Raw genomic sequence first — 17,806 nt, forward strand, 5'->3', positions numbered from 1 at the left:
TCATGTGTTCAACCGTGTATGTCTCCCCTGAGCTTTTTGGAGGCAGAAGGAATATTTTGGCACTGCTGCTCCGCAGATAATTTTTGGGGGGTTTCTCTTTCTGGTGCTGAGATGTGTTAAACCCGAAGTAGCTTTGATGCATTATTTGCTCAGTGGCATCATTTGCTCCAAAGGAAACTTCTGTTTTCTTCCTTTCTAGCAGTAATAATTGCTCCCGTCAGAAAAAACCCTCCTTAATCTACTGTGTCCTCCTCTTTCCCAGGTACAGATGCTGAGCGGGATTCTGCTTTCAAACTTGCCCAGGAAAGAGCGGAAATCGTTGCTAAGTATGACCGAGTAAGTTCCATGCAACGGCAGTGACAAAAGCCAATTGCATGCTGGGGATTATTTTGAAGGGGATCGGAGATGTTACAGAAAAATATCTGTTTTCTTCATTTATGCCCTGTTCTCCACGAGGGAGACTTGGTGACTTGCGTCGCCTTCCTGTCCTCCATTTTGTCCTCACAACCTCCCTGTGAGGTAGGTTAGGCCGAGAGTGCCTGACTGTTCCAAAGTCCCCCAGCAAGCTTCCATGGCTGGGAGGGGATTTGAACGCTGGTCTCCTGGATCCTAGCCCAACATGCTAGCCACTGCACCACGCTGCCTCTCTTTGTGATCTTGCATAGATCTATAGGGTTGATTGGAGCGGGAACAGCCAAGGGGGAAGGGGAAGCGTCTCTTCTAGAACTCCCCACGAAAGGTTCTCCGTGGCTGGCCTGCGTATGCCTCCCTGCTTGCTCCATTTACCTGACATGGTGCATAGTCAGACGTAGCAGTGGCCTTCATCAGTTTGCTGGTCACCCTTCTTAATTATACATCCAAGAGGTATAATTACCGTTGGAGAAACTGTAGGATCAATTGTAGTAGGGGCTGCTAAACAATAGGACAATTTTAGTGCATACAATTTCAGAAAACTATTAGGCGCATACCTATGGTTAATTATTTATTTAAATACCTTACGGAACTCGAGGAACAAAACGATTGGCACAGTTTGGCTTCAGTAACACCAGGTAGATCCTTGTGCTGTGTTGGTAGCTGCTGCCAAAGCAACATTTAAAAAAAAACTCTGCACAGCCATTCAGAAGCCTTGCTGGGCAAAAGCCCTACCTGGCCCTGCCCACTTCCTAAAAAGCCCTTGGTGGGCACCACAAGCACCATATTGGGGACCCTTGCTGGGAAGGTTGTTCTATAATCATAGGTCTGCTACCTAAAAGGCCGTCTCGTGTGCCCACCAGATGACCTGCTTTGACTGGCGAACTCATGAACACATGAAGCTGCCTTGAAGTTCCGGTTGGTTTCCCCACTCCTACACACAAAGCCAGCTGGGTGACTCTGGGCTAGTCACAGTTCTCTCTGAGCTCTCTCAGCCCCACCTACCTCACAAGGTGTCTGTTGTGGGGCGAGGAAGGGAAGGAGATTGTAAGCCGCTTCGAGACTCCTTAAAGGAAGAGAAAAAGCAGGGTATAAAAACCAACTCTTCTTCTTCTATGATTCTAAGCTGCCTTATAGTGAATCAGAACCTTGCTCCGTCAAGGTCAAGATTGTCTATTCAGACCGGAAGTGGCTCCCCAGGGTCTCAGGCAGAGTTCTTTCACATCACCTACCTGCCTGGTCCCTTTAACTGGAGATGCCAGAGATTGAACCTGGGACCTTCTGCATGCCAGGCAGAGGCTCTACCACTGAGCCACGTCCCCTCCCAAATAGTCTTGTGAACCCATGAAGCTGCCTTATACTGCATCAGACCCTTGGCCCATCAAAGTCAATATTGTCTGCTCAGACCGGCAACGGCTCTCCAGGGTCTCAGGCAGAGGTCTTTCACATCACCTACTGGCCTAGTCCCTTTAACTGGAGACGCTGGGGATTGAACCTGGGACCTTCTGACTGCCAATAGGATGCTCCACCACTGAGCCACTGAGTCAAGAAGGCCTCTCTCCTTGTGATCTTAATTCCTGGGCAGGATTATGTTTCCTTTGCACATGTGCCATAGGATTGTGCATATGCAGCGGGGCTTTTGTACTGGCGGCTGTTGGAAGGGGGAGCGAAAGCCCCATTGCACACATATTTTTCTCTATATATCATAGTTTCAGGGCAGCGTAACTGGTCCTCCTTTCCCTTACTCGTTTTCACCTCACAACAGCCCTGTGAGAGAGGCTAGTCTGAAGGAGAGTGATTCACGTAAGATTACCCAGTGAGCTTCTATGGCTTAGTGGGGATTTGCACCTGCGACTCCCAGACCCTAGCCTGATACTCTGACCCCTACATCTGCATCAATCCTCCACCTGCTAATTCTCTGGATAGAAGAAGAAGAAAAGGCTAGATGGCCATCTGTCAGCAATGCTGATTCTATGACTTTAGGCAGATCATGAGAGGGAGGGCATCTTGGCCATCTTCTGGGCATGGAGGAGGGGCACTGGAGGTGTGGGGGGGAGGTAGTTTGGAATTTCCTGCATTGTGCAGGGGGTTGGACTAGATGACCCTGGTGGTCCCTTCCAACTCTATGATTCTAAGAAGAAGTAGAGTTGGTTTTTATATGCCGATTTTCTCTACCTTTTAAGGAGGATCAAACTGGCTCACAATGTCCCTCTCTTCCTCTTCCCACAACAGACACCTTGTGAGGTAGGTGGGGCTGAGAGAGTTCAGAGGGAACTGTGACTAGCCCAGAGTCACGCAGCTGGCTTCATGTGGAGGAGTGGGGAATCTAACCCAGTTCACCAGATTAGAGTCCACCACTCTTAACCTCTACACCACTCTGGCTGGGTCTATATCACAGTTTCAGGGCAGCATACCTGGTCATAGAATCATAGAATTCTATGATAGAGTCCTTTTTTCCCTTACTTGTTTTAACCTCACAACAGCCCTGCGAGGGAGGCTAGTCTGAAGGAGAGTGATTTATCTAAATAGTTATGTTGTACTGTACAAATGATGACTTAGCTTCCACTTGTGAAGTTCAGAGCTGTCTGTCGTCTTTTTAGTACATGTTGTCACATTGAAGTCAATTAATTTTTGTCCTTTTTTTGTTCTGTTTCCTTGTAGGGACGAGAAGGCACACAGATTGAACCTTGGGAAGATGCCGACTACCTGCTTTACAAAGTCACTGACAGATTCGGTTTTCTACAGTAAGTCACGTTGCTTGGGACGGAAATGACTTTAAAAGTGTTCGTGCCTTGTTGGCTTTCACTTTTGCACGCTTGTTTGCTCTGTGTATCGACTGCTTACATTTAACGGAATTGCTTTGAGAGTGGAATTCCATTTGGCGAATAAAATGTAAATGGCCTCGCGCGGCGCATTCCGGTTGTTTATGTTCACCACTTTTCTTGTTCTGTGATTTGAAATAGATCTGCCATTGATGATAGAAAAATACCAGACCTTACTTTTCCTGCATGCAGAAGTAACAATAAGAGACTATCAACAACTGAACGCCATTCAGAAGAGGGAAATTTTATAAGATGACCTGCCGTTTCTTTTTTTCTCCCCATCCTGGGGGGACAACGGCTGTTCATTAATATCAGAAGCATATATGAATTACCTGTGTTTGTATCGGCCATTAAGCATAACAATGGAAGAGTAGAAAGCATATTTTTGCTTTCAAGAATTAATAGCTGGGTAGCAATTGTTCCCAATCCCCAGTTAGAAGAAGAAGAGTTTGTTTTTATGTGCCGACTTTCTCGTCCTTTAAGGAATCTCAAAGCTGCTTACAATCACCTTCCTTTCCCCTCCCCACAACAGACACCCTGTGAGGTAGGTGGGGCTGAAAGAGCGTGGCTGGCCCAAGGTCACCCAGCTGGCTTCATGTGTAGGAGTGGGGAAACAAATCCCGTTCACCAGATTAGCCTCCGCCGCTCATGTGGAGGAGCAGGGAATCAAACCCGGTTCTCCAGATTGGAGTCTGCTGCTTCAATCCACTGCTCTTAACCACTACATCACGCTGGCTGGCACACAGGCTGCATAAGAGCCCTCAAGGAGCTGGGTCCGGCCCCGGGCCTTATGTTTGACACCCATGCATTAAGCAGTAGTGCAGGGAAGGGGGTATGCTTCAAGCCCAACCTTCTCAGAGAAGACTGTATGGGAATGGTGGCAGAGGTGAGGTCTCTAGGGTTCTTAGGCTGCCCTCCTCTCTTGGGGCTGCTTGGAGCTATGGAGGACTTTGTGATGGTGCAGATAGTTCTGGGCCTGCCTCGTTGGGGTCTGGGGAAGGCGGCAGAGCTGTTGAGGCAGAGCAGGTGAGGAAGACGTGCCCATCTCATTGGCCCCCTTCCTGCTTTTCTGTGAAGGCCTCTGGAGAAGAAGAAGAAGAGTTGGTTTTTATATGCCGACTTTCTCCACCACTCAAGGAAGGATCAAACTGGCTTACAATCACCTTCCCTTCCCCTCCCCACAACAGACACCCTGTGAGGTAGGTGGGGCTGAGAGAGTGTGACTAGCCCAAGGTCACCCAGATGGCTTCATGGGGAGGAGTGGGGAATCAAACCCTGTTCTCCAGATCAGACTCCACCACTCCAAACCACCGCTCCAGAATGGGCTGCCTAAGGAGGTGCTGAGCTCCCCCTCACTGGCAGTCTTCAAGCAGCGGCTGGATAAATACTTATCAGGGATGCTTTAAGCTGATCCTGCATTGATCAGGGGGTTGGACTAGATGGCCTCTATGGATCCTTCCCACTGAGAGCCAGTGTGGTGTAGTGGTTAAAAGTGGTGGACTCTAATCTGGAGATCCAGGTTCGATTCCCCACTCCTACTCATGAGCGGCAGAGTCTAATCTGGTTAACTGGGTTGGTTTCCCCACTCCTCCACATTAAGCCTGCTGGGTGACCTTGGGCTAGTCATAGGTTTCTCAGCCTCACCTTTCTCATCATCATCAAGTCTTTATTGTATTAGAAAAAAAAGCCATAGCAACAATACAGAACAGTGTGGAAATTCTGCAAAAAACCCACCTCACAAGGTGTCTGTTGTGGGGAAAGAAAGGGAAGGTAAGCCGCTTTGTGACTCCTTAAAGGTAGAGAAAATGCAGAGTATAAAAATCAACTCTTCTTTTTCTACAATTTTAAGCTGCCTTGTAGTGAATCAGACCCTTGGTCCATCAAGGCTGATATTGTCTATTCAGACTGGCAGACCAGGGTCTCAGGCAAGGTCCTTCACATCACCTACTTGCCTGGTCCCTTTAACTGGAGATGCTGGGGATTGAACCTGGGACCTTCTGCATGCCAAGCGGATGCTCTACCACCGAGCCACTTCTCCTCCCAAATAGTCTTGTGAACCCATGAAGCTGCCTCATACTGCATCAGACCCTTGGACCATCAAAGTCAGTATTGTCTGCTCAGACTGGCAGCAGCTCTCCAGGGTCTCAGGCAGGGGTCTTTCACACCACCTGCTTGCCCTGGTCCCTTTAACTGGAGATGCTGGGGATTGAACCTGGGACATTCTGCATGCCAAGCGGATGCTCCACCACTGAGCCACGGCCCCTCCCCTCTTGAAGGCATCGTCTGAGATCCTTTTAAGTGGACTTGCTGGGGGTTGAAGCTGCAACCCTGTCCATGCGCAGCTTATGCTCTCCCAGTGAACTATGGCCCTTCCTTGGTACACTTGCCTGTACAGCTGCTGCAGCCGGCTGAATCGCTCCATTGTTTGCTCTAGTTTTAATGATGGAGTGGGCGACGACGAGCCCCTTTGTTAGCAGTTTTCCCCAAGGACAGAAGCCTAAATCTAGAATTTGTATAACAGTTTCGTTAAGAGAGCGGCCCGCACGACGCCACCAGCGCACACGTGGCGGGAGTCCAAGCTTTGCAGAAATAGTTGGGACGTTTCAGGAATTCTGCCTCTTCCAGTAAGGACAGCCCCCAGGATACTCGCCGTAGACTTAGAATCATAGAAACATAGAGTTGGAAGGAAATGCAGGAAATTCACAATCCCCCCCCCCCACATACACACACACATTCTGTTACCCCTGAGAGCCAGCGTGGTGTAGCGGTTAAGAGCTGTGGACTCTAATCTGGAGAACTGGGTTTGATTCCCCACTTCTCCACATGAGCGGCGGACGCTAATCTGGTGAACTGGGTTTGTTTCTCCACTCCTCCACATGAAGCCAGCTGGGTGACCTTGGGCTAGTCACACTCAGCCCCACCTACTTCACAGGGTGTCTGTGGTGGGGAGGGGAAGGAAAGGCGATAGTATACTGGTTTGATTCTCCTCAAAAGGTAGAGGAAGTCGACATATAAAAACCAACTCTACTCCTCCTCCTCCTCCTCATTGCGATGACATTAAAACCACTGGGCAGCTCCATTTCAAAAGATTATTGTAGTTCTCTGCACAGAGTTAATGCTTTCATTTGCAAAAGAAAAAAAAATTAGTATCCAGTATGTTCTTGTTATTACCGGTCGGCCTTTCTAACCAACCCGTGGAATATTATCAATTATTAAAAATCAATTTTAGAATACTGCTGAGTTTAGATGTCTTACGGGATCAGAAGTAGGCGAAGGAGCTATTCTCACTGCTGGTTGCCCTCCTTGTAAAATGAGTCGGTGCACTACGTTTCCAGAGACAAGCCAAGAACTGGGTCAAATGTACATGCTATAAAAGCGCAGGGATCCATTATGCTAATACTATGTCAGTGGCAAAATTAGGCGCCCATAAGTCAAGGAACACTAAAGCTGGGCTCATGCCAGCGAGCTGCGTTCTGCCTTAAGGAATTTGCCATTCAGTGGTCTTCACGTCAGCACTTTCCATGGCTCGGATCCGTTGACGCTTCCAACTTTCAGTCGCAGTTAAATCTGAAAAGTTTCCTGCTTCCTTTGTAACAATTGCTTTTATGGCGCTGCTCCGGTTATGGCTGCTGTATCTTTTGGTAAAACCCGTTGGCACTTCAAGGCCAGAAAATTATGCACAAATGTTGCAGCTGAAACTCAAAGGCCTGGCCCGACTGCATAGTTACCCCCCCCCCCGAGCCAGCGTGGTGTAGTGGTTAAGAGCTGTGGTTTGGAGCGGTGGACTCTAATCTGGAGAACCGGGTTTGATTCCCCACTCCTCCTGATGAGCTGCGGATGCTAATATGGTGAACTGGATTTGTTTCCCCACTCCTTCACATGAAGCCAGCTGGGTGACTTTGGGCTAGTCACACTCTCAGCCCCACCTACCTCACAGGGTGTCTGTTGTGGGGAGGGGAAGGGAAGGTGATTGTAAGCTGGTTTGATTCCTCCTTAAGTGATAGTGAAAGTCGACATATAATCCTCCTCCTCCTCCCCCGGTAGATAATAAAGCCATCTTTGTTAAGAAAAAAAAGGGCTATGTGGTATAGTGGTTATAGTGTTGGGCTAGGAACAGGGCGTTGTTGTGGGTTCAAATCCCTGCTTGACCATGGAACTGACTTGAGTTCATGCTCTTGTCTGAGCTCCGTCTACCTCGCAAGGGAATTGTGAATAAAGCAGAGGAGCTCTGCATATGCCTCCCCAAAGAGCAATTTTTAAAAAAGAGGGAGAGAAATGACATTTCTTTTTCTTAAATTTATTTGCAAAGCTGACTTCATAAACTCGATGTGCTTGAAAAAGTGGTCTATGCATCTGGTAGAAGAATAAACATGAGATCCACTGTATCCTACAGTTTACAATGGGTAGCCGTGCTTGTCTGTAGCAGTATAAAAGAGCAAGAGTCCAGTAGCAGCTTAAAGACTAACAAAATTTCTGGCGGGGTATGAACTTTAGTGAAGAAGTGAGCTATGATTCGCAAAAGCTCATACACTGCCATAAATGTTGCTAGTCTTTAAGGTGCTACTGCACTCTTGCTCATTTGTCCTGTATCGTACTGGACTTTTGTTTTATTTAAGAGGTTTACATTTTGCTTTTCTATTTGAAACCCGTTCGGTGGGGTACCCCGTCACGATTAAGAATAACATCACATCCAAAGATGAAATCACAGTAGGACCAGCAATCAACCCCATAGAGTTCAGAAAACCAACTGCCCTTTATACGATTTTAAAAGCACAAATTAGTCTGGACAGGGAAGTTTTCCATAGCTAAAGTGCTCTTACGGCAAAGACCCCATCCCCAATTTCTAAAGGTGGGGGTCACCCAGAGAAGGACCTTTGACATACATCTTCATTAGTGGGCAGGCACATAAAACCGCCGTCCCCCAGACATTTTCAGGTCTTATAAGTCCATCTAGATTCCTTGAATTGTGCTTGTAAGCAACGAGGACTCATTCTTCCAAAATTGGGGGAGATGGGACGGACGGACCCAATCGACATTGCTAGTCCTGGCTGCCCTTCTCTGAAGTTTTTAGCTTCGCTCCTTTCCAAATCCAGCCTCTGTCCTCCAAATGTGGCCCAAGAATTTAACCCCAGAGCTCAGGGGAACATTAGGAAACTCCCGTAATATATCCCAAAGAACTAAAGATTGGTAGAGAAGAAGAGGGAGTGGTGTAGTGGTTAAGAGCAGCGGACTGTAATCTGGAAAACCACATTCGATTCCCCGCTCCTCCACTTGAAGCCTTATGGGTGACCTTGGGCCAGTCACAAAGCCCACTGTAGATGCGGGCAACAACAAACCACCTCTGGACGTCTCTTGCCTCGAAAACCCCAGAGCGCAAGGGAACATTAGGAAAATGTGACTTGACGGCACTTTACACACAGAGCGAGAAGAAGAGGGGAAGTTCTAAGTGCTTTGGACGGGTATGGAAGTGCTTGCGTATATCTGGATCCGCTGTTACGTCCCTTGCTGGGATTTATTTCCAAGGAGATGATTTAAAGCTGCTTAATTGTAACCAAGAAATCAGAAGGAGATTGAGACTGGGAAGGGCAGCCATGAAGAAGCTAGAAAAGATTCTGAAGTGTAAGGATGTGTCACTGGCCACCAAGATTAAGTTAATTCATGCCATCGTATTCCCTGTGACTATGTATGGGTGTGAGAGCTGGACATTGAAGAAAGCTGATAGGAAGAAAGTAGATTCCTTTGAAATGTGGGGTTGGAGGAGATCTGCATCACCTACCTGCTTAGTCCCTTTAATAGGAGTTGCCGGGGATTGAACCTGGGACCTTCTGCATGCCAAGCAGAGGCTCTACCACTGAGCCACGGCTTCTCCCCAACCTGTGTATGGGTGTCTTCCACCCTTTCCATTTTAACAACTCTGCATTAAATCAACAGTGAAGATTTAAGGATGGGAACGATATTCCTTCTTGTCCTAAAATAAATATTTTGCTTCTCGGTATCAACAGGCGCAGCATCACCCATTTTGGCAGGGCTGTGCCAGCTTTTTTTCTCCAGCTGTTGCTCCGGCGTATAATTTTTATGCTCTGGTTTGCGGCAACAGTCTGCCAAAGCGGTGAACCTGTTTTGAGAACAGTTTGCTAATGCTAGGGATTATGGCTCTGCCCGGGGCATACGTCAGGCAGCCGAAATCAGTATGCCGGTGTCTTTCTAAGATGCCGACATGTTTCCCCCTCTTTTCTCTTCCCCTTGCTTCTTTAAATGTAATATGTTTTAGCAGCAGGTGGGAAAATGAAAATAATGAGCCGTAGAAACAGATTTCAATCATATCTGAAGTGCTCCATTAAATGTCTCCAAATGAAGCCCTTGATTTTTCATTTTGTATCGAACTTCTTAGAGGAGTGTTTTGATACGTATAGTTTAATTCCCTCTCCCCCCCCCATTCTTTTTCAGTTTGTGTCTGATTTATTGGAAATAAATCATCTTGGTCCTGTTGTTCTATTGTGATTCCTGGCTGCTTCTTGCATGAAAGTGTGGCTCTCTGAAAATTACGGAGACTGGTTTAATTTACCAACCCCAGCATTTCTTTATTTTTGTTTCTTCATTTACTTCACTTATACCCCACTTTTCTCCCCAATGGGGATCCAAAGTGGCTTACATAGCTCTTCGTTTTATCCTCTCAACAACCCTGTGAGGTAGGTTAGGCTGAGATGTATGACTGGTCCAAGGTCACCCAGCAAGCTTCCATGGCAGAGGGGTTTTTTGAACCTGGGTCTCCCAGATCCTAATCCAGCCCATTCACCACTGTACAACATGCTTTCTAGTATGACTCACTCCGTTGAGATCCAGGGTAGCAAGAAGAAGAAGAAGTAGGAGGAAGAAGAAGAAGTTAAATTGTGGAACTCCCTGCCCCAGGATGTGGTGATGGCTGCCAACTTGGAAGACTTTAAGAGGGGAGTGGACATGTTCATGGAGGAGAGGGCTATCCATGGCTGCTAGTTAAAATGGATACTAGTCATGATGCACACCTATTCTCTCCAGGATCAGAGGAGCATGCCTAATATAATAGGTGCTGTGGAACTCAGGCAGGATGGTGCTGCTGCAGTCGTCTTGTTTGTGGGCTTCCTAGAGGCCCCTGGTTGGCCACTGTGTGAACAGACTGCTGGACTTGATGGGCCTTGGTCTGATCCAGCATGGCCTTTCTTATGTTAAGAAGAAGAGGAGGAGGTTTTTATATGCCGCTTTTCTCTATCACTTAAGGAAAAATCAAATTCTTCTTCTTCTTTTAAGGATGGGAAGCCACAAAAAAATGTAAAAGTGGCTCGTATTTCAATCTCCTAACAGAAACAGGTACCTTTGGATTTATACTGGCAATGAATATGTGTGTTTTCAAAATGCCGCAAAAAAAAAAAAAATGCAACCCCAGAAACTCCATGGGGTTTTGTTAAGCTAATACAAAGCCGTGTACACAACAGGCCATAATAGCTTGTTGCTTGACATTTGGAATTTCCCCCGTGGAAGGAAGCCCTTCCAAGTTTTCACGTTGCCTCCATTACAGCGAGGTGACAGCATCGATTTTTCTATTTGACTAAAACATCAAATCCAGTTTCTAAACATCTTGTTTCCTGGAGCATATTTTTAGTGGGGTAGTGAAATTCACTGTTTTTTGCACTCTTTTATTAAACACTTTTAAAAGAGAAAGAGAAACCCGATGCATGAATCGGCAGATGTGAAGCTTTCTGGTCCTGTATATAAAGGTCTTAATCCCGCAGACCCTATTAGGTGACGAGGCTAAGGTTGCTGAGTCTGTCCTGAATAATTCCTGGAGGTTTAGGGGTGGTGCTTGTGGATAATTTGGGAAGGCATTTCACCTAGACCCTAAGGCAGGGGTGTCAAACGTGCGGCCCGTGGGCCGGATCCGGCCCCCGGAGAGCTTTTATCCGGCCCCCGGAGCCGAGGAACCTAGTCCCCCTTTCCCCCCTCCCCTGGCCTTTTCTGGGCTTCCTGGGGCCTGTGCCTGGCCAGGGAGGGAGTGGGGAAGGCTTCTGCCCCGACATGCTGAGGCCCTCCCGCGGTTGCGCTGGGCTGTGGAGCTGCTGTCGCGCTCGGGGGTGGGGTGGAGGCCCTTCCGCAGTTGCGCAGGGCTGCAGGCCCGCTGGCGTGCCCGGGGGTGGGATGGAGGACTTCCCACGGTCGCGCTGGGCCGTTAGCGCATCCAGGTGTGTGGGGGGAAGGCTTTTCTCTTTTCTTCCTATTTTTCTGTCCCTCTCCCCTCTTTCTTTCTTTCTTTCTTTCTTTCTTTCTTTCTTTCTTTCTTTCTTTCTTTCTTTCTTTCTTTCTTTCTTCCTTCCTTCCTTCCTTCCTTCCTTCCTTCCTTCCTTCCTTCCTTCCTTCCTTCCTTCCTTCCTTCCTTCCTTCCTTCCTTCCTTTATTTCTTTCCCCCTACCCTAAGGTATACTCTAGAGCAGTGGTTCCCCAAGTGGGCAGTACCACCCCCTGGGGGGCAGTGGGATTATCTAGAGGGGCACTAAGAGGCAAGTGGGCAGCAGGGGGTTGCTAGAGGTGGACCCCTTCAACAGTGTTGTTGGCTAGGGTAGGGGGCACTGGGGTTGAGTTTGTGGAACCAAGGGGGCGGTGGCCTGAAAAATTTGGGAACCACTGCTCTAGAGATTGAAGAAGAAGAGTTGGTTTTTATAACCCAATTGTCTATACCTTTTAAGGAAGGCTCAACCTGGCTTACAATCCCCTTCCTTTCCACAGCACCTAATATAACAGGCATGCTCCTCTGATCCTGGAGAGGATAGGTATGCATCATGACTAGTATCCATTTTGGCATATTCTCCATGAACATGTCCACTCACTTGCCTCTGAAAGCCTTCCAAGTTGGCAGCCATCACCATCTCTATGAACATGGTTTACTGCTATTTCCCCCACTGAAGGGGCAGACAGAGTCCCTTGGCTACCCAAAAAGTTTGTAGCTGAGGCAAAATTTGAAAGGGTCTCTGAAGTTGACATGCCCCACCTCTGCGTCAAATCGGCCTTTGGAATAGCGGCCTAGAGAGGGAGCCTTGGCCAGTACGCAGGATCATGCACGAGCATCCCTCTTTCCCCAGCCCTCCTCCTGTTGCTGATTGCAATATGTATGATGTTACGCAACGGCTCGGCCTGCATAATTCATGAAGCCGTGCGGAGTGCCAACACTTGTATATTCATGAGCGCCAGGAACAGAGCTTGGCTCGTGTAGGCAGACTTTGTCCGCCAACAGCCGAGCCTCTGGGGAGATGTTGGGAGACGTGGGGTGGGCAGGAGTGAGGCGAGAAGAGACGAAGAGTGGGATTGAAAAACTCGCGTTACAAACTAGAGATCTAAAGCCTGGTATTCTCTGGCTGCATGCAGCTAAATGTTCCACTGGAGCCTTTCCCACTTGTACTAGAATTGTCCCCATTCGTTTACTCCCAGGCAGCTAATTTATCTGCGTTAGAAGGAATATCTGAAATAAAAAGAGGGTTATCACAGGGATGGGTAGCAATAACACATCTGGTCTTTGTGTCATAGAATCATAGAGTTGGAAGGGACCACCAGGGTCATCTAGTCCAGCCCCCTGCACAGTGCAGGAAATCCAAACTACCACACCCACAGTGACCCCCTACTCCATTCCCAGGGAGGGCCAATGTGCCCTCCCTCTCATGATCTGCCTAAAGTCATAGAATCAGCATTGCTGACAGATGGCCATCTAGCCTCTTCTTAAAAACCTCCAGGGAAGGAGAACTCACCACCTCTCGAGGAAGCCTGTTCCACTGAGAAACCACTCTGTTAGAACATTCTTCCTAATGCCTAGACAGAAACTCTTTTGATTTAATTTCAACCTGTTGGTTCTGGTCTGACCTTCTGGGGCAACAGAAAACAACTCTATCTGACAGCTCTTCAAGTACTTGAAGATGGTTATCATATCCCCTCTCAGTCTTCTCTTCGGGCTAAACATATCCAACTACTTCAACCGTTCCTCATAGGACTTTGTCTCTAGACTCCTCACCATCTTGGTAGCCCTCCTCTGGACACGTTCCAGCTTGTCTACATCCTTCTTAAATTGTGGTGCCCAAAACTGAACACAACAATCTCTCGGACATCTACAAGTTTTTATTAGAGTCTTGGGGATTCGAGAGGGGGGAAGGAGATCCTTATAGTAAGCATCTGACTCTACTGGATATTGAACAAATCGCACACAATAGAAATTCCAGAGAGATAGCAGCGTTATTCCTCTGCGCCAAAAACGAGCAATGCCTTAAAGACTAACAAGTTGTTGCGTTCCAACTTTAGCTTTCATAGACCTAAAGCGAGGGTTGCCAACCTCCAGGTACTAGCTGGAGATCTCCTGCTATTACTGCTGATATCCAGCCAATAGAGATCAGTTCCCCTGGAGAAAATGGCCGCTTTGGCCATTGGACTCTGTGGCATTGAAGTCCCTCCCCTCCCCAAACCTCGCCCTCCTCAGGCTCCACCCCAAAAATCCCCCACCGGTGGCAAAGTGGGACCTGGCAACCCTACCTAAAGCCCACATCATCAGATGCATATAATAGGTCCTTGCTGGGGAAGCATTTATGTACCAGGCTGTGGGGAGGGAAAGAGAGTTGTAAACAGCAGGGTCAAAGGGCCACGAAATGCAGGAAATAAAAGGTGAGATGTAATTACTCGCGGATGGTGTATGGAGTGTGGTAGTTGCTGAGAAAGAAAGATTTGGGGGTTGGAGTGGAGGGCTCAATGAAAATGTCAGTTCAGTGGCTTGGATGCCCCACATCGTTTGCATGGATGGAAGGATTTCTGCACGCAGAGCCAGACTTTGCTGCCCACGCCTATGGTTTTAGCCAGAAGTGCTGCTCTTTGCCCCCCCCTGTCTACCCAGGAGTGGCATTTGTGAACTGTCACAGGAGGAGTGGGGGTGAGAGCATCTGCTGGGAGCACAAAGCCTTCCCCCTGCAGAAATGTTCTGGTGAACGCATGGACACATGAAGCTGCCTTCTAATAAATCAGCCTCTCGGTCCATCGAAGTCAGTATTGCCTACTCAGACCGGCAGCAGCTCTCCAGGGTCTCAGGCAGGGGTCTTTCACATCACCTACCTGCCCGGTCCCTTTAACTGGAGATGCCTGGGATTGAACCTGGGACCTTCTGCATGCAATCCTAAGGACACTTTCCTGGGGGTGACCCCCATTGAATAGCATGGGTCTTACTTCTGAGTAGACCTACTTAGGATTGCTCTCTTAGACTCCCAGGTCTGTGCAAAATATACAAAACAAAACACCTGCAAGTCACACACACCCTCAATCCAAACATTAGTATTCTGGGAGAAGCACTACGCGACTCTATTTTGTTGAGCGTTAAAGGAGCAGAGATTTCTGTCTTCGGTTCTGTTTTTAGCCTGTTTCTCACCTAGATATGTGTTAAACTGCTTCTCACCCCCAGAGATGGGGTGGACTAGAAACCGAAATAAACTGAACGTCAATAACGGCTGAAAATGTAATTGCTTCTCACGCGGGCTCCGTTCACACTTTCTAGCTCTATAATTTAAGCAGTAATCGTCTTTAGTGGATGTTTAGCCATTTCATTAAATCACCGCACGGCTCTTATAAATTGTCCCGATAAGGTTAGCGCTGTTTAATTACCGGCGTGAATACTTTTGTCTGTGCAAATACCCCTCCCTGTTCTCCGAGCCACCGCTGACCTTTAATAAAATTGAACATGTTGCCAAACACTTGGGATTTATTGTCAGATAAATAAGAGCTGCAACACAGTATTATAACAAGAGGACAAGGCCGGCTATATCCATCGTAGACTCCAAAGATTATGCTTCTGGGTAGGGAAAGATGGTGGTGGGGCTTTCAGGGCCCGAACTCTTGGGCTCAACCAGAGGGGGGAGCAAAATGTAGGCCAGTGAGTCATGTTGAGCAGTACATTTGACTTTTGAGTACATATGAAGAAGAAGAAGAAGAGTTGGTTTTTATATGCCGACTTTCTTTACCACTTAAGGCGGAATCAAGCTGGCTTACAACCACCTTCCCCTCCCCACCCCACCACAGACATCCCATGAGGTAGGTGGGGCTGAGAGAGTGTGACTAGCCCAAGGTCATCCAGCATGCTTCATGTGTAGGAGTGGGGAAACAAATCCAGTTCACCAGATTAGCTTCCGCCGCTCATGTGGAGGAGTGGGGGAATCAAACCCGGTTCTCCAGATCAGAGTCCACCACTCCACCGCTCTTAACCACCACACCACGCTGGCTCTCTATGCATTAAATCAGGGTCCGCCAGGTTTGTCTGTCTGTGGAGACAATGGGGTGGAAGGGTACCAGAATCCCGAATGTTTGTTCTGAAGCATGAACACACGTGAAGCAGCCTTATAGTGAATCAGATCCTTGGTCCATCAAGGTCAGTATTGTTTCCTTAGGGCTGTTTAGTTTAGAAAGAAGGCAGTTAAGGGGAGACGCGATAGAGGTCTATAAAATTATGCATGGTATGGAGGGAGTGGACAGGCAAAAGCTTTTCTCCCTCTCTCATAATACTAGAACGCGGGGGTCATCTGCTGAAGCTGCAGGGTGACAGATTCCAAACAGATAAAAGGAAGTATTTCTTCATACAACGCATAGTAAAATTAAGGAACTCCCTGCCCCAGGATGTGGTGGTGATGGCTGCCAACTTGGAAGGCTTTAAGAGGAGAGTGGACATGTTCATGGACGAGAGGGATATCCATGGCTACTAGTCAAAATGGATGCTAGTCATGATGCATACCTATTCTCTCCAGGATCAGAGGAGATTGCCTATTATGTGAGGTGCTGTGGAACCCAGGCAGGATAATGCTGCTGCAGTCATCTTTTTTGTGGGCATCCCAGAGGCACCTGGTTGGCCACTGTGTGAACAGACTGCTGGATTTGATGGACCTTGGTCTGATCCCACATGGCCTTTCTTAGGTTCTTATTGGTAGGAGCTCTTCAGAGCCTAAGGCTGAGGCGTCTTACATAACGCTCCTTTTAACTGGAGATGCCGGAGGTTGAACCTGGGACCTTCCGCATGCCAAGCAAATGTTCTTCCGCTGAGCCCCAGCTCCTCTCCTGCACATTTGAAATCTACGTGATCTAAAGCTGTGAAGGCCAAAGACTGTTAAATCTAGAATCTGCTGCTGTGTAACTGCAGCATGGAGAACTGTTATCTCCAAGTTGGGGGGGTTACTTTACCCATCTGGCCGGGCCCACATTGTGATACATGCACACCCCAGGGCTGCTGCTGCATTTGAACCCCTGGAGATGTCCTCTACTTGGTGTCGCATTGTTATGGCCTATCGGCAATACAGTAACTTTGATAGAAGATAAAGAGACTGTTCTCAAAGCCCTTACAAGTCCTGACGACAGGGGCAATAGTCTTCTACTGCTAAAGTAGGAAGAGATCAGTAGCACCTTAAAGACTAAGACAATTTCTGGCAGGGTATGGGCTTTTGTGAGTTGCAGCTCGCTTCACGAAAGCTCATACCCTGCCAGAAATTTTGTGAGTCTTTTTTAATTTTCAAATTTTGTAATCGTGCATAGAGTACAAACAAAACTGCAACATGTAATACATATACATAATACAATGCATAAAGACTACAGACTTGAAATCTTCAGCAAATTGATAACAGATTTTTCTCTGGGTGAACATGACAAATTTGGTTCCCATCTTATAGGTAAAGGTAAAGGTAGTCCCCTGTGCAAGCACTGGGTCATTCCTGACCCATGGGGTGACATCACATCCCGACGTTTACTAGGCAGACTTTGTTTTATGGGATGGTTTGCCATTGCCTTCCCCAGTCATCTTCCCTTTACCCCCAGCAAGCTGGGTACTCATTTTACCGACCTTGGAAGGATGGAAGGCTGAGTCAACCTTGAATCGGCTGTCGCTGAAACCGACTTCCGTTGGGATCGAACTCAGGTCGTGAGCAGAGCTTTTGTCTGCAGTACTGCAGCTTACCTCTCTGCACCATGGAGCTCCTCTTCCCATCTTATAGTCTTCCCTATATTTTATAATAGTTTTGTCACTATAATATATATTACTTAATATAAGATCCTTCACTCACATGATTATATACTTTATATTGGCATAGTAATTAAGCTTAAGCTTGCTATCTCATTTATACATGAACACATGAAGCTGCCTTATACTGAATCAGACCCTTGGTCCATCAAAGTCAGTATTGTCTACTCAGACCGGCAGCGGCTCTCCAGGGTCTCAGGCAGGGGTCTTTCAAATCACCTACTTGCCTGGTTCCTGTAACTGGAGATGCCGGGGGTTGAACCTGGGACCTTCTGCCTGCCAAGCAGAGGCTCTTGATCATTAATCAATTCTAAAAACAAAATCCCAATATATACTTTTTGCTTAGTGTATTTGATGTAATGTTGTAACTGAACGTTTTCATTTCGTTTTTTAAGGAAATATATGAATTATATAACGTCCATTTTTTTTTAAACTCTTCACTGTGTCGTCTGTTTACAAAACTTGTCAATTTAGCCATCACTGTGAAATTTTGTTAGTCTTTAAGGTGCTACTGGATGGACTCTTGCTC

The 17,806-nt window shown here is 47.4% G+C and overlaps 1 protein-coding gene across 3 annotated transcripts in view; it reads left to right on the plus strand.

The window, feature by feature from the left end:
• Positions 1-17,806, plus strand: part of USP6NL (USP6 N-terminal like) — a 170,342-nt gene that overhangs the window by 94,435 nt on the left and 58,101 nt on the right. For all 3 annotated transcript variants that reach the window (XM_056845928.1, XM_056845927.1, XM_056845929.1), the window contains 2 exons: positions 263-336; positions 3,073-3,155. In XM_056845928.1, the coding sequence (XP_056701906.1) occupies positions 263-336; positions 3,073-3,155 (157 nt within the window). The remainder of the gene's footprint in view (positions 1-262; positions 337-3,072; positions 3,156-17,806) is intronic.

Source organism: Euleptes europaea, chromosome 3 (genome assembly GCF_029931775.1).
Source record: "Euleptes europaea isolate rEulEur1 chromosome 3, rEulEur1.hap1, whole genome shotgun sequence".
In the NCBI taxonomy this organism is placed as follows: Eukaryota; Metazoa; Chordata; class Lepidosauria; order Squamata; family Sphaerodactylidae; genus Euleptes; species Euleptes europaea.